We start from the raw sequence: 14276 nt of genomic DNA, 5'->3' as shown, positions 1-14276 counted from the left end.
AGGCAAGGCAAAGAGCAGCAGTGGCAGGGCCAGACTGGGAAGGACAAGCCAGGCAGATGACAGAGCTGCCACTGGAGCAGTCACCTCCCCAAGGGGCCCTCAGCCCCCTGCCCCAGTGCCTGATGCTGAAGGGCTCCTATGTTGCTCCTCAGCTGCATAGCTGTGTGATACATGCACTGCTTCAGTCTCCTTTCTTGTGCAGTGAGCTTGACCTCAGCACTTCTTTTTACTCTGAATTTCAATGTACAAATGGCTTTTACTTATAAGTGAGCATTTCTGCATCCCAGACACAGCAGAAGTTCAACTGCTTAAGAATCGAAAGAGAAATACGTATTGAAATACATATTTAGGGCAGGACGAGGCTTAAAGAAGGACTCAGTCAGACAGTCATTAACCGCAGCAAAACTGTCTGGCACTGGCTGAGGATTATTAAGTTTTCTGCAGGCTCTTTGAAGTGACATTTTCAGAATCAGTGGTTAAACTCATTTTTTTTTTTTTTAAACTAGACACATACCTCCCAGCCTCCATCTCAGTTTCACTGAAAGCAAAGCCATTATTCTCCTAGTGTCAGCATTCCCCCTCAAAATAATCTACAGTATTTTCCCTCTGTTTTTCTCTTGCCATTGCAGGGCATGGAGTACTATATTCTTCTGAGTATCACCCTGTCTTTTTCTTTCAAAGTACAACAGACGGCCTTAGCCAGTTTTCTCTTCTTCAAATGCTTTTTTTTTTTGGTGTGCATTGTTATCATCTTCTAATCATAGGTCTTGTACCATAATTTTGCATCTCATCCCTTGATTTTAGCTATGAAGTGGCACATGATAAGGAAGAGCTACACTAATTACTTGCCAAATCTATTCAAGTGGGAAACAGCTAGGTAACTATCCCTGGTTGCTTTATACAGTACAAGTCTAGGACGTTTCAGGCAATCAGTGAGGCATTGCTTTACCTATCCATAATTAATTATTGATTTCCTGTTGTGCGAGTTGTGAAGATGACAAGACCTAATCTGATGAATAAAATAGCTATAAGAAAAGGGAATTGTATGTGAGGCAAAGCATGAAGGACAAGACTTCAGATATGGCAGAGTTCATTATTCATTTTGCTGAGGTTATATGCAGCTAAATAATAAAACTTTCAAAACACTGCAATAAAATGAAATAAATTCATTTTTCAAAGCATCACTTTGCCTCTTATACAGAAATAAAACTGTTTTAATGCATTTTAGAGGAAATTAAGGCAGTATTTGGCCCTTCAGCTAGAATTTCTGTTCTGTTTTCCCATTCATATGGTTAAGCTATAACTTGTTAAAATCACAAAAGAACTGCTTTTGCTTGTATCTTGTATGCAAAAAAAAAAGCCCCTTGCCTGCAAGAAAATGCTTACAATAATTTTTGATTTGTATTGTCACTTTCATTCCAGTAATGCAATTTCACCTATCTTAACATGTTTATGACCTAGAAATGCAAACTCTGGCTCTTGGCCATGACATTTCAGGAGTAAGACAAATACTATTTTATGTTCAGGGTCAGTTTCTTAAGTCTACTCTTCTTACAAAGACCAGAAACTAAACAACTCTTACTCTTACTTTTCATGCATTAAATCATAAAGTAAATCAAATACAGCTCTTCTCTTATAACTGTGAAAGTAACACATGAAAAAAAAAGTCATTATCAGAATAAAATTTGCACCATGTCTCTTATGGTGAAGAACATGGTAGGACTGATGGTATTGATTCTGATAAGAGGCATTAGTGCTTCCTGAAGAGTGCTATTGTGGATGAAAACAGGGCACCATTTTATTTAAATACGGAGCTGCCTTACAAACAAGGAATCAGCATCCTTGTCCTTGGTTTTAGGTCAAAAGTTCATGCATACACACACTTAAATTAGAGAGTTAGAGATCCAAGTGATTATTGCTAGGTTGTATGAGTTTTAAGGCTATGCTGCTTTGAACATGTAGTTTACCAACATGCATAGACATTAATAATGAGAAATGCATAATATTTTTAGTCAAATACCTTTAAGAGCTTTTGACTCACTAAGTAAGAGCTTTAGTATTGTTAAATCAAACAGGAAGACACTGTTGCACCAAAGCCTCCAACGCTCAATTTAGAGGAACCACAACTTGCTTTAAAAGCACTTCGTAAAATAAAAGGTAATAAAGCCAATTCATAAACTGCCAGTGCAACTTCTTGTTTCTACTTTCTGCAGGAAGTAACTATAGCTCTTTTATCAAGACAAACTGTATTAGCTAGTAAAGGAAGTAAAAAAGCTCAGAACAAAGCTGTATACTACAGAAGAAACTTTTCAAAATGCAAGATTTCTTTCTAGAAGTCTGAAATGGCAGACATATTTAGGGCATTTTTGAATTCTGTTAGCAGTTATAGGAAGAGAAGAGGGAAGAAATAAGGACTTCCCAGCAGTTTTTTCCCCACCCATTATTAGACCATGTAGAAAGAACTAAAACTAGGATATTGATGCATCTTAATATTTCATTGACCTTTGACTGAATTTGCCTGTACTGGACACATTAAACACTTTTAACCTCCTTATAGAACCCAGAAGAATGAGGATGATGACAGTGTAAGTACAGCAACACAGAGGAGAATCAGCAAAAGATGTCCAGTGTTATGCATCAGACCATCACAGCTAGACTATTTACCTCAGAAAAGGAAATATGCTGTGATTGCGATAGTAATTAATTTGATTTCCATCCCCTCTGTGCTCCATGCATGTACTATTGCTGCAAGTAGAAGTTCCAGTGATCTGATTCATTGGCAAAACTATAAGCAGCCATGCAATGCCATCCAACATACCCATTCAAGTCTGCTGAGAGAAACTGTTTCTCACCCATACTCTTTACTATACATCTACTTTTATCTGTATCTGAACCTAGATATGCAAACATCAAGCATACAAGCTTATTAAAATGATATTTTGTTCTGAATAGTAGAAATCATGTTCCTTGAATGAATTTTGGAGAAAAAAGATTGAGATGAGTATAAATAGTCTCTCTTAACATGCATCCTTAAAACACTGCTGAAAGTCTTTAGAAAGACTTTTGGATTATTTTCAGTATTGTACCTATGAATCCAGCTAAGCTTTGTTTGCCATTAATTAATGTTTATATTTGTTTAAAAATATTTAATACATTATTTAAGTAGACTAAAAATGTTCCCTGTCTCAAAAGACATGCAGTTAATTTTCCTAGGTCTCTGTTTTGTATTCAAGTATGAGAATCCAATCTTATTCTGTGGGACTGTACTTTGGAAAAAAATCTGTAGATGTGACCTTCCACTTATGCATAACCTTCTAGATTCGGAATGCCTACTCGTACCTCTACCCTAAGGATATTTCAGAAACTTCAGTTATACAATTCCCTTCAGAAAGAAGGCTTTAAGTTGAAGATTCTGACTCCTGGGTTGCATTTAAAATTTTCTTTTCTTCAGGGAAGTTCAAAGGGTGGAGTACTTTAGAGGCAGACTTTACAAAAGTATGAGATTAAACTTCTCTTTTCTTAATCTGTACTTAGTAACCTTAAAATCGAATTGAGTTTTCAAGTGAACAATACCTCGTTATTCCCACGTAAATCAGCTAGAGCTTACCATGAGACACAGTAGCAATGCTGAGAATTCTTTAGCATCACATGTATGTATGGCTCATCCTAGCAAACTGTTTAGACAAACTTTGATTATTTTCTTATTGTTTGGCACCGCCTGAATCTCGCAGATTTTTGAGTGGTGCCAGCTTCTGTGCACTCCTTACTGATTATCTGGAGGAATTACTGATAAATTTGGTTGCTGAATTACCACCTGCTACAATGCTCAATTTTAAAGAGAAGTACTTTCATGCCTTTAAGGCCCTCAAGGGAAAAGCAACAGTCAAGCATAGCTGCTTATACTTTCTAAGCTCATAACTAAAACCATTAAGGTTTATTCCTTTACACATTCCCAAGCTCTCTTTCTTAGGACAGGATTATAGAATCATAGAATCTCCTGAGTTGGAAGGGACCAACAAGGATCATTGAGTCCAACTCCTGGCCCTGCACAGGACATCCCCAAGAATGACACCATGTGCCTGAGAGCATTGTCTAAATGCTTCCTGAACTCTGCCAGGTTTGGTGCTGTGACCACTTTCCTGTTCCAATGCCCAACCACTTTCTGCGGGAATATCCAACCTATGGATATTGTGGACATCATGCTTAAAGGCAGCGTCTTCCATGTCCATGCTGTGTTGTGATTAAGTTTTACATCCACACAGCCCCATTTGTATATAAATGTACATGTATATACACGTAGATATTTACCAGCAAAAATATGGATGCATTATCCAACAGACATAAAAGTTTTGCAAGCAGTGCAAAAAAAAAGAAAAATATGGATGCATTATCCAACAGACGTAAAAGTTTTGCAAGGAGTGCAAAAAAAAAAAGCCATTAGTTTGGCTTCAATTGTGCTTAGTCATCATAAACGATTTTTTTATACCATTCAGTAAAAAAACCTGCAGCAAAATAGTACAAGGAAGGGCATGTCTGGCTTCAGCTACACAGAACAGTTTTCATGAAAATACTATCAGTGGCACTGAATCTTCAGTTCAGCCCAGACTATATCTTACATTACTACTAAAATTTTGAATACCGTAGTAGACATGGAAAATGTTTCAGAAAGAAATATATAAATACTGAAACATAAGTAAAGGAATGGTAAGTGATCCTACATAGTAAATAAAGCTTTGTTGATAGCATCACAAAGAATGTAACTACGTAAAATGCAAAATGATTAAAATAAATTATAATCATTGATATACAGCAAACAATGAGATCCAGAAGGATAAAATAGTTGAGAGCATCCCTCTTTAACAATAGATGTAGAAGCACAGGTTTTGATAATCTTCCATGTGTTGTCATCTAGATAAGAACATTAATATTTTGGATTGCAAAAGATTTTCTATCCTTTTTAGGCCATGCAAAATTTATTGTTAAAAAAGCATCACATAATGGCAGCCTTCTGACTTTCTAGTATGGTCTGAAACTGTTAATAAACTGAAAGATAGAAGGAACTACAAAAACATCACTTGATACGATGGATAAGCTAAGAAAATCAGAATGTGATCTACTTGACAGCACAAATGAAATTATAATTATTTGCATTAAAATAATATCAAAACAACATTCAGTTTGACTTAATGTTTTGCAATATTTTAAGGATTTTTTTCTAAATTGTTCTTAGAAAGTAGCCAAATATGTTTGTGTTATGCCAAATGACTAGACTCTCTCCCTCTCTCTCTATCTCTCTTTCCTTTCTAAAAATTCAAAATACACCTTCTTTTTTTTCCCATGTGTGAGTACTCCTGAATACTTCCATATATACCAAAGCCTTTACCTGTATACCTGTATTTCCTCTTTTGGCCTCATGACTTTGCTCATGATATGTAAATTCCTATTGTATAGACCAATGGCATTGTTTAAGCAGGAAACTGGCAATCAAAAAGCCACAAATATTAAAATTCACATGATAAAGTGAAAAAAATCCCTGAGAAAGCCTACACAATCAAAAGAGGAAGCAAGTTAAATAGCAAGTTTACATATACAGTGATGCTATCTGTGCTAATTATGTTGAAAAAAAGTAGCATCAAGCTAAAAGGAAAAATAAAATTCCAGACTAGTGTATCACTCATCACTGAAGAGGTTTTGTGTCTCCAAGAAAGAATGTGAAAAGATTACCATATTATTCTTTGGTCTGCATCTACTACCTGTTATTTCCTGCAGAATAAAACATGCCTTTGCTTTAATGAAGAAGTATTTCATCCTTGTGTGTGCATCGAGAGACCCAGACCTATCGTACATGAACACTGGAAATTCCTATACAGCATAAAATGTAGAATTAAGAATAATTCGATGCACAAAACCAAAAATCAGTAATACCAACTTCTTCTCCAGTACTGAAACCAATGATGATTTCATGATTCAGTATTTCACAAGACTGCCATTTGATAAAAAGCCACATTTTAAATGCTCATTTTAAGGCAAATAATATGATTTTAAGAAAGAAAAAAAGAAGGCATACATTTGAAGACTAAGATTTTTTTTTCTGTATTAGCTATAAAATCTCTATTTCCTAAAATCAGTCAGATTATGCTTTTAAAAGGCTTGAATATGTTAATTCCACCAAAAATTTCCACATTTCCTTTACTTAAAATCAATTTAGGAATTTGCTTAATTCCTACTTAACAAAAGAAAATAATGTCATATACCGGATGATGAAATGCTGGGTGTTTCAAGTATCATATTCCTGTTAGCTAAAGATTAAAAGGATTTACCCTAACCTTGAAAGATTTATGCCTTCTCTCTTCCAGGCAAACTTAGGGCAAAAAACCCCAAAGAACTGAAAGAAATAGCATAACTACTATGTCCTGTGTGGCCAACAAAAACATGCCAATTCCAATTTTCTAAAAATTTTTTATCAGAAATAATACACAGACACATCTATAACTGTATATATATAAATATATATATACATGCAATACATATCTATGTATAAAATAATACACATATATAAAGGTTTCTCCATGGAGTTGGATGTTGTGCATACGTAGAAGGTATTTTGTTTGTGCAATAATGCCACAAAGCCGTATTTTATTATGAATAAAAATATTAGGAGGAAACAAAAGAATACACTTGGCTAAGGTAATGGATATTTAGTACCTCAAATGAAAGATTGTCTCTAACAAAAAAATGCCCAGTCTTGCTAATTCTCATAAACTATAATTCTGTGTGAAGGAAATCTTTGTTGCCCCTATTAATAGAGACATCGAAAATTTACATGCTAAGAATTTAATTGGCTCCTGGACACACAGATTTTTCTATAGATATTGTAGTTTACCTGGGATCCCCTTATTGAAATACACAACTATTGCTTTTTTTCTCAGACATGCCATTGTGCTAGAACACATAGCAAAGTGCTTATTAAAATTAATTTGCTAATGCAACATAGTGCTCATCAATATCCACTTTCTGTTTGAAAAGTTCAGACAATCAAAAAAGAGAGCACAGAAATGCTAGACAGCTTGTCAGGGAACTGAATGCAATGCACTTGTCCCACTCACTGGTATACACTGTCCTCAGAGAGACCAAAGCTCTGCACACCTTCCTCAGATAGCTGAAATGAATAGGAGTACCCTCTCGTGAAGTGAAGTGAGATGTTTTCCATCTAGAACCTACAGGGTTCAGTGAATTGAACTGTATAACTTAAAACAGATTCTCCAGTAAGGCCTTGTTACTTTTGATTCAAATGTCTCCTGTGGAATTCCTTTGGATACAAATCTCAGTATGCATGAAATATAACAATTCAAGACTGGTCAGCTGACAGCCAGAATACCTGGGTTGGGGAATAGATTCTGGTTTCTTGGCTCTGGGAGAGAGTATGCTGAGCGTGCCATGACCCAGAGTCGTGGGTTGGTGAAAATCCTCTGTCATCAGTCACACTGAAGCTTGGGGACGCCCACTGCCATAAATCAATCAATCAGTCAATCATTTATTAATCAGGTACTTGCATTTTCATAGTTAATATAAAAATGGGCTCTAGATAATGCCTTCTCTATAATGATACTCTAGCTTTATATTACAGTGTGGGGTTTACCTTAAATTAGTCCATCTTTTTTCTAAAAGGCTGACATATTAATCTGAAAAAGCCCTTGCTAATTGTACAGAAATAAATTAAGCCTCGCTGAAAGATCAGCACTGCAAAGTACATATGCCCATGACCAATCTGAGCACATGAATAGTTCCTTCAAGTCAAGCCACTTTTCTGAGGAACTATTATGTTCCGGATTTAAAATTTAGGTCCTTAATGTAGGGTTTAAGTTCTGCACAGACCTTTTCACTAGATAAATTTAACCTGAAACAGCTTCTTTTTGGGGGATGTCAGACGGATTATAACCTTACCGGAAGAAAATCCAAATGATGTGTCCCAAGTCTACATGATAGCGTGTTGTAATTAGCACCTTTAAAGGGTGAGTAGGCATATTTTATTTAAGAAAGGACCTTAGATTCTTAAACTCCTTGACCAGGATTTTGAAGTTTATTGCTGGCAATTTTCATGGAACATTTAAACCTTCTCATAGAGTCATCATTTTATTATTCTGAAAGTCACATGTAAAGCAAGTCCTCTTCTATATCCTGATGGGCTAAACTGCTTCTAAGGCTTTGGGTAATTCTATGCATCTTTTCTAACCAATGACAGACAAGGCCATCTTCAGAGTGACTACTGTGACTTCATTAAATGCCTATCATGATAGCATCCCTGTTACAAATGGCACACTCCACACTGAAAGACCTTTAACAGCCTCCCTGGTTTCGAACATTGGGAGGTATTTTTATAGGACAGAGTTTTCTATTATTCTATGCAGAACAGAAACCTACAATAATAAATGGGAAAGAAAAATAATTTCTACAAATTCATCATGACCACTACTTCTATACTGGAAGGCAGAGTAAAATGTAAACATAATAATAGCATATAAACATATTTTGTTGGAGCCTAAGTGGTTAGGCAAAGCAAACCAATTAATAGAAAACATATTCTTCCTGACAGTTCCTCCAGCTCTTTATTACACATATTTAATGCTAATTGAAGCTTCCTTTTAGCTAATAAATGTTCTCTCATGTTAGGCTCATTTAGCCCAACCCTTTTGCTCAAATTTCCTCATGTAATTTAACAAGCTATCTGTGTTTAAAGAGTAGGTTGTTATTTTCTTGAATATTGAGACAGAGTTTACCAGATAATGCTCCCTTATAGTCATATCTGTTTTTTCCAAGGTGTCCCCAATTCTTCAACCAGCTAATACCCTAGAGACTGGAGTGGGGGCCAAGTGATCCTGACTTGGAAATAGGTGTCTTCAAAGAAGCACTTTAGTACCTCCTTTCAGCTTGCTTAGGTGGATAAACAGAAATGGGACAGCACCTCTCTCTGGAGACTTTAAGCAGCACTTATTTCTCCTGCTGACTGTACAGGTTACCAAGATACTTGAAGAAGATGGGTGTACCAGGAATCTGAAGCACAGGGCCAAGCTGTGGGACAGCTCCTGTACCTGTTTTTTTCTAAATGTTGAGTCATTGACCCACCCATGGGGCTATGGACTATGTGACCATTAAGCACTTCTGAAAGTCAGATTTTAAGTATTTTGGAATAGACTCACGAAAACAGGCAGATAAAAGATCATTTATGAAAATATGTCTTGTTTGTAGAAATCAAAGAAGTCTGAAAATGATGACATTGTCCTTGAGGGACAATATTTAATCTACTGATGAAAAGCTGTGATGATTACATCTTTTTAGAAATTAATATCACTACATAATCTAATCCCTTTCTTTATGTGACTGAACCTGAGCATTGTTTTCCTCTTGGTGGACTTTTTTTTCAGATTAGATTTCTGTTTCAGCTATTACTCAGAAACTAAGCAGTGTTTCCTACTAACTAGCTTGTGATGAAGCACCTGCAACTTTTGGGATGGCTTGCAACTCCTTCATGTCATGACTAAATTAATTGCTTCCTCTTTGTCAAGTCTTTTATTTTCCTACAATTTTAGGACCAGAAACATTTATGTAGTTTACTTTGACTTTTTGGACTGCATTTGGATAGATTAACGATATCAGGGCGGGAAATCATCTTTTTTTCCTCAAAGCACAGGCCTAGAAAGGACTAACTAACCATCACCTCACTCACAGATCTAACTCTATTTACCTCCTGTGTCTCTTCCATGCCAGCCCGGCCTAATGGATCTATGCATCCCACTTAAGCCACAACACAGCTATGAACTTGAAATCCTAGAACACTGGGTAAAACCTGCCCGTGGGGGGGTATAGGGCGTGACATGGTTCTGCAAATACAGTGCATAAGGTATTGCAGGCCTAAAGAGCCTTCCAAGTAAAAACTGAGACAACAAAGCTAATGCCTCTTCCTCATTCAGCTTGCAGTTCAGGCTGTGGGAAGTCAGAAATCTATTTATCAGTCTCCTGAGCCTGAAAAGCTACAGTCTCCACCTGAGCATGCGTTTCAGAGAATGAAAGCCTATTTGAGAAGGGAGACCAGTGTTCAAAGAGTGCAAGTCCTCTTGTATTAGCTACTAAATAGATGGGCACAATGTTTCTGCTCCAGCAAACTGAGGGAAAATAACATACAAACCTCCAATCCTCATCTTCTATAAGATCTTGGAGAATCTATGATCTATTGGATCACAGAATCACAAGCTGGTTTGGGTTAGAAGGGATCGTAAAGATCACTTAGCTCCCACCCTCCAGCCATTGGCAGGGATACCTTTCACCAGACCAGGGTGCTCACAGCCCCATCCAACCTGGTCTTGCACATTCCCAAGGATGGGGCATCCACAACATCTCTAGGCAACCTATTCCAGCACCTCATCAGCCTCACAGTATTTTTTCCTAATACCTGACCTGAACCCAGTTGTTGAGTTTGAAGCCATTCCCTCTTGTCCTGTCACTACCTGCTCTTGAAGCAGTCTTTCTCCATCTTTCTTGTACACTCCCTTTAGGTACTTGAAGGCCTGAAACTCTTTTTCAAGACCCATATCTCTAGCTTAACCTGGCTTACTAGATTTAATTTTCTGTGTCTCCCATCTCACTGACTTGTGGAATAATTTTGAATTTTTCAGGATATAAACCATGGATAGGACCTTAAAATTTTGTGTTGTCAAAAGATACTGTTCATATTCTCAGCCAGATATGCTGCAATCTTGAGGCAGGGCATGTTGCTTGACTTGGTCAATGATGTTAACCGAATCATTGCAGTTGCTGCTACAGTTTTTACCTCTGAATGGCCCAGAGAAATAGGCAATGTCAGACACTGAGTCACAGAATGAAATTTGTGTTCATGATTAATCTTCTTAAACAACATAGCTGAAGTTGGAACCCTGAAATCTGTTAAATGTGGGGTATTTCGTATGTAACAGTTGATTGTGACAGTGTCCTTAGAGGCTGCTTCATTTAGGTTTCAGTACATAGCTGTATTACTGTTACAGCCTTGGTTAAGACTGAAGATCTTGCTCACCCATGATGGGTTTGGAGCTGGCAGAAGCACTGCACATACCCTGCTTAGGACAGCCCTGTGACTGGCAGCAGAGGGACCAGCTTCTGACTTCTGCACTTCACTCCACAGCCAGGAGTTTATTGGGGAGAGTTGCAAGTGGGAAACTGGTGCCGGTGCACTTCTCAGCTTTTGGTCCTTCACAGGTGTGGCAAGTCATTAGGCAACCACACCAATCCCCAGCTTACCTGCACTTCAAAAAAGGCTGTGCAAGTGCAAGATACTGCAAAGTGCTGATTGTATTACACTGTATATTCACTCATTCTTACTGGCATATATATATTTAAATGGGACAAAATAAAGATTGCATTGACCCAGTATCTTTACATTACATAACTAGCTGACTATTAGTATAATGCAAATTTTTCTAATTTTCCTATCATAAAAACATTGCCATTGCTTTCCAAACTGTGGTGAAACTCAGCCAGCCAGCATAAAAGTCAGCCTACTACAGGCAAATTTAATAAATGTTACGACTTCTTAATGATTTGTGTACATATTTTAACAAATAGGAGTATTTTAAGTTAACTACCTGAGCATTTTGATTAAAAGAAATTATATTTACACAAGGCTTAACAGCATATGCAATGGCATATAATGACTATACAAATATGTGGCAGAGATTGACCTTCATTTTATGATTTTGTGAACCCTGTAGGAATTAGCCAACATAGAGATTAATAAAATGCTTCTTGAGAATATAGACAATCTGTCTGCTATAAGTATCCTGGAAGCTACCTCTATGGCTAGCCTGCTCTATTTTCCATACCACAGGTATGTATTTGTGGCCATGGAAAATGTTCTTTTAAGCACGCAAGGTACTCAGTACCTAAGCATGCTTAGTATGTAAGTACATTACCAGGCATTCACACTGGCAGCCAACAGAATGTCCTTTAGGTAGCAGTATACTCAGAAGCCATACAGCATATAAATTACCTCATGCATGGAGAAACCCCAGAAACTGCTTTTCCATCACAGTATATATATATATACACAGACAGAAGGTTGGAAATGAGCCAGACATTGTAAGAACCTCTAAGAGATTATGCTGCAATACAGTTCAGCCTCTACAGTGCAGCCACCCACATGCACAGAAGTCAGACTACGCACACTTCCAGTGTGTTACTGCCTTGTGTCAAGAAAAGCCTACTCTAGCTCATGTTCCCACCTCTTAATGGGACAGTCGAGTACCAGTTTGTTAGTTGGAATGTCTTCACATATGGTATCCCTAGGGCTGCCAAGGATGACTGAAAATACTGGAAGTGAACAATGGGAGAGACTCAATAATCATCTTCCTCACTTCTCAGACTTGACCAAGCAGGGCTGAGGCATGCAAATGAACAGTATTTCAAACAGAAGGTCAGCTTCTGTCAGTTTGAGATTCAGTGCATACATTTCATGTAACTAAGTTATTTTCTTGTGCAAAATACATACAACACAGACTACGCCACTGTGAACATTCCCTGCATCACCATTCTTATGCCTCAGCCTTAACTAGGACCTGAACTTTTCTGCCACATGAAGTCCTAGTTCTCTTTGATGAGATTACAAATATAAATATCAATTAGATAAGATGTGAAATTCTACATAGCAAGAAGACATTGGAGAACTAAATCTGTAGGCTAATACTCACATGGAATGCAACTCAGTTTGGAAATATTCAGGAAGAATTACTTTAAATGTTGTAATTTACTAAGTAGACACTTGTGTTTAAAAAGCTATATAGGATGCTGTTTCCTAGGATTGTATTACTGTATTGCAATTCATTTTTAGGAGGTTAGCCGGCCTGTGGGAATGGAATGGTACTATGGACTCCATAGACTGTTTGAAAACCCAGTATATGGCACTAACATCTGCCAGATGACTGGAAGTGAAGCTATCAGGTTTCAGCCCAGCTCCACATGAACTAGTTGCTAAACACCACTCCTTCAGATACTCTTGTTTACAATCTCATGAGGAAATTTGGGAGCTGAAGGGCTGGAAATCTGGTAATCTCCTCAGGACAGGGTGGTGAGGTATAAGGACTGGCCCAGCAGGAGAGCTTGCATGTGTTTGCTCCATGAACAAAAGGTTTCACTCTCCAGGGCTGTCAGATCCAGCACTTCTTGACGAATTTTCTTGAAAAATCGAATTCACATTCCCTTTTCACCACCGCACATATTTCAAAAGGTATTTCTATGTTAAAAATGGAAACGAAAGAAAAACTCATAGCTCCAAGTATCTGAAACTTCAAACTCCACGTGAATTTCCAGTCACATATATAAATGGTTTGGTCTAAAGTCTCTCAGTCCCCAAATTTGGGCAACAGTATGAAAGATAATAAATCTAGAAAAAAACCCAAGCCTTACCTTCTTGTAGAGACTTCTCAGGTCTCTGTACTGCCACATACTATTGAGGACCTGAGATGCTGCTTTCACCACTTTAGGCGAATGCCTGTTACACACATATATTAAAAAGGGAGAGAGAGAGAAAGAAAGAGTGAGAAAGAGACTGTTAAGTACAAGACACCATCCATCCCAATTTTCAAACTCATTGCTATGGATTTAAACCCACAATTAAAGTGTGTTTCAAATATACAGTAAGATCTTTGGTTGGCATCTTGGACACCCATGTGTTTTTAAGCAAGGGCAATATATATTAGCTCTACAGTACTAATTATTCAGTGAGGAGCAAAATGTGTGCTCCTCAGCGCACACATGGATTCATGCTGAGGGCATAGTAAGAGGAACGGGAGGTAACAATTGGCAAAATTGTTAAGGACCCAACTGGCATTATGTACATCTAAGAAGATGGCCTGGCTACAACTTTCAGCATAAAGGACAAGGAGTCAGAGCCAGAGTTTCTTTCTCTATAAGCTGCCAAAATTCAGCTCTTGACAGTGTGCTCAACTCATTAAGCTTCTCTTAGCAGTGGCCAAAAGAAACACTCTGGATAGGTGATAAGTACTGTTTTTTTAAGTGCAGAGACAAGATGCAGAAATACAACTGATTATAAAAAGTCATGACAATTTTCATCAGGAATCCAAATGAGGACTTGGATATGGTTCACACCATTACTCTTTAATGATGGCAATACAATGTCATGTTGAAAACCATAAAACCTAACAAGGCCTTTCTCTTCAGAAAGGTTTTGAAAGAAGATCTAAATTATTATTACAATCACTTGGAGTCATATA

At 37.4% G+C, this 14276-nt stretch overlaps 1 protein-coding gene across 1 annotated transcript in view; it reads right to left on the bottom strand.

Moving 5' to 3' along the window:
• The window catches only part of LOC103803958 (catenin delta-2-like), a 73753-nt gene that overhangs the window by 21761 nt on the left and 37716 nt on the right, over nucleotides 1–14276 (bottom strand). Inside the window, exon 5 of the mRNA XM_009076540.1 lies at nucleotides 13450–13534. Coding sequence (XP_009074788.1) covers nucleotides 13450–13534 — 85 coding nt within the window. The remainder of the gene's footprint in view (nucleotides 1–13449; nucleotides 13535–14276) is intronic.

The sequence above is a fragment of the Acanthisitta chloris genome, unplaced genomic scaffold (assembly GCF_000695815.1).
Source record: "Acanthisitta chloris isolate BGI_N310 unplaced genomic scaffold, ASM69581v1 scaffold6356, whole genome shotgun sequence".
Classification (NCBI taxonomy): Eukaryota; Metazoa; Chordata; class Aves; order Passeriformes; family Acanthisittidae; genus Acanthisitta; species Acanthisitta chloris.
Note: the sequence above shows the minus strand (reverse complement) of the source record. Positions and strands in the feature narration are given on the sequence as shown.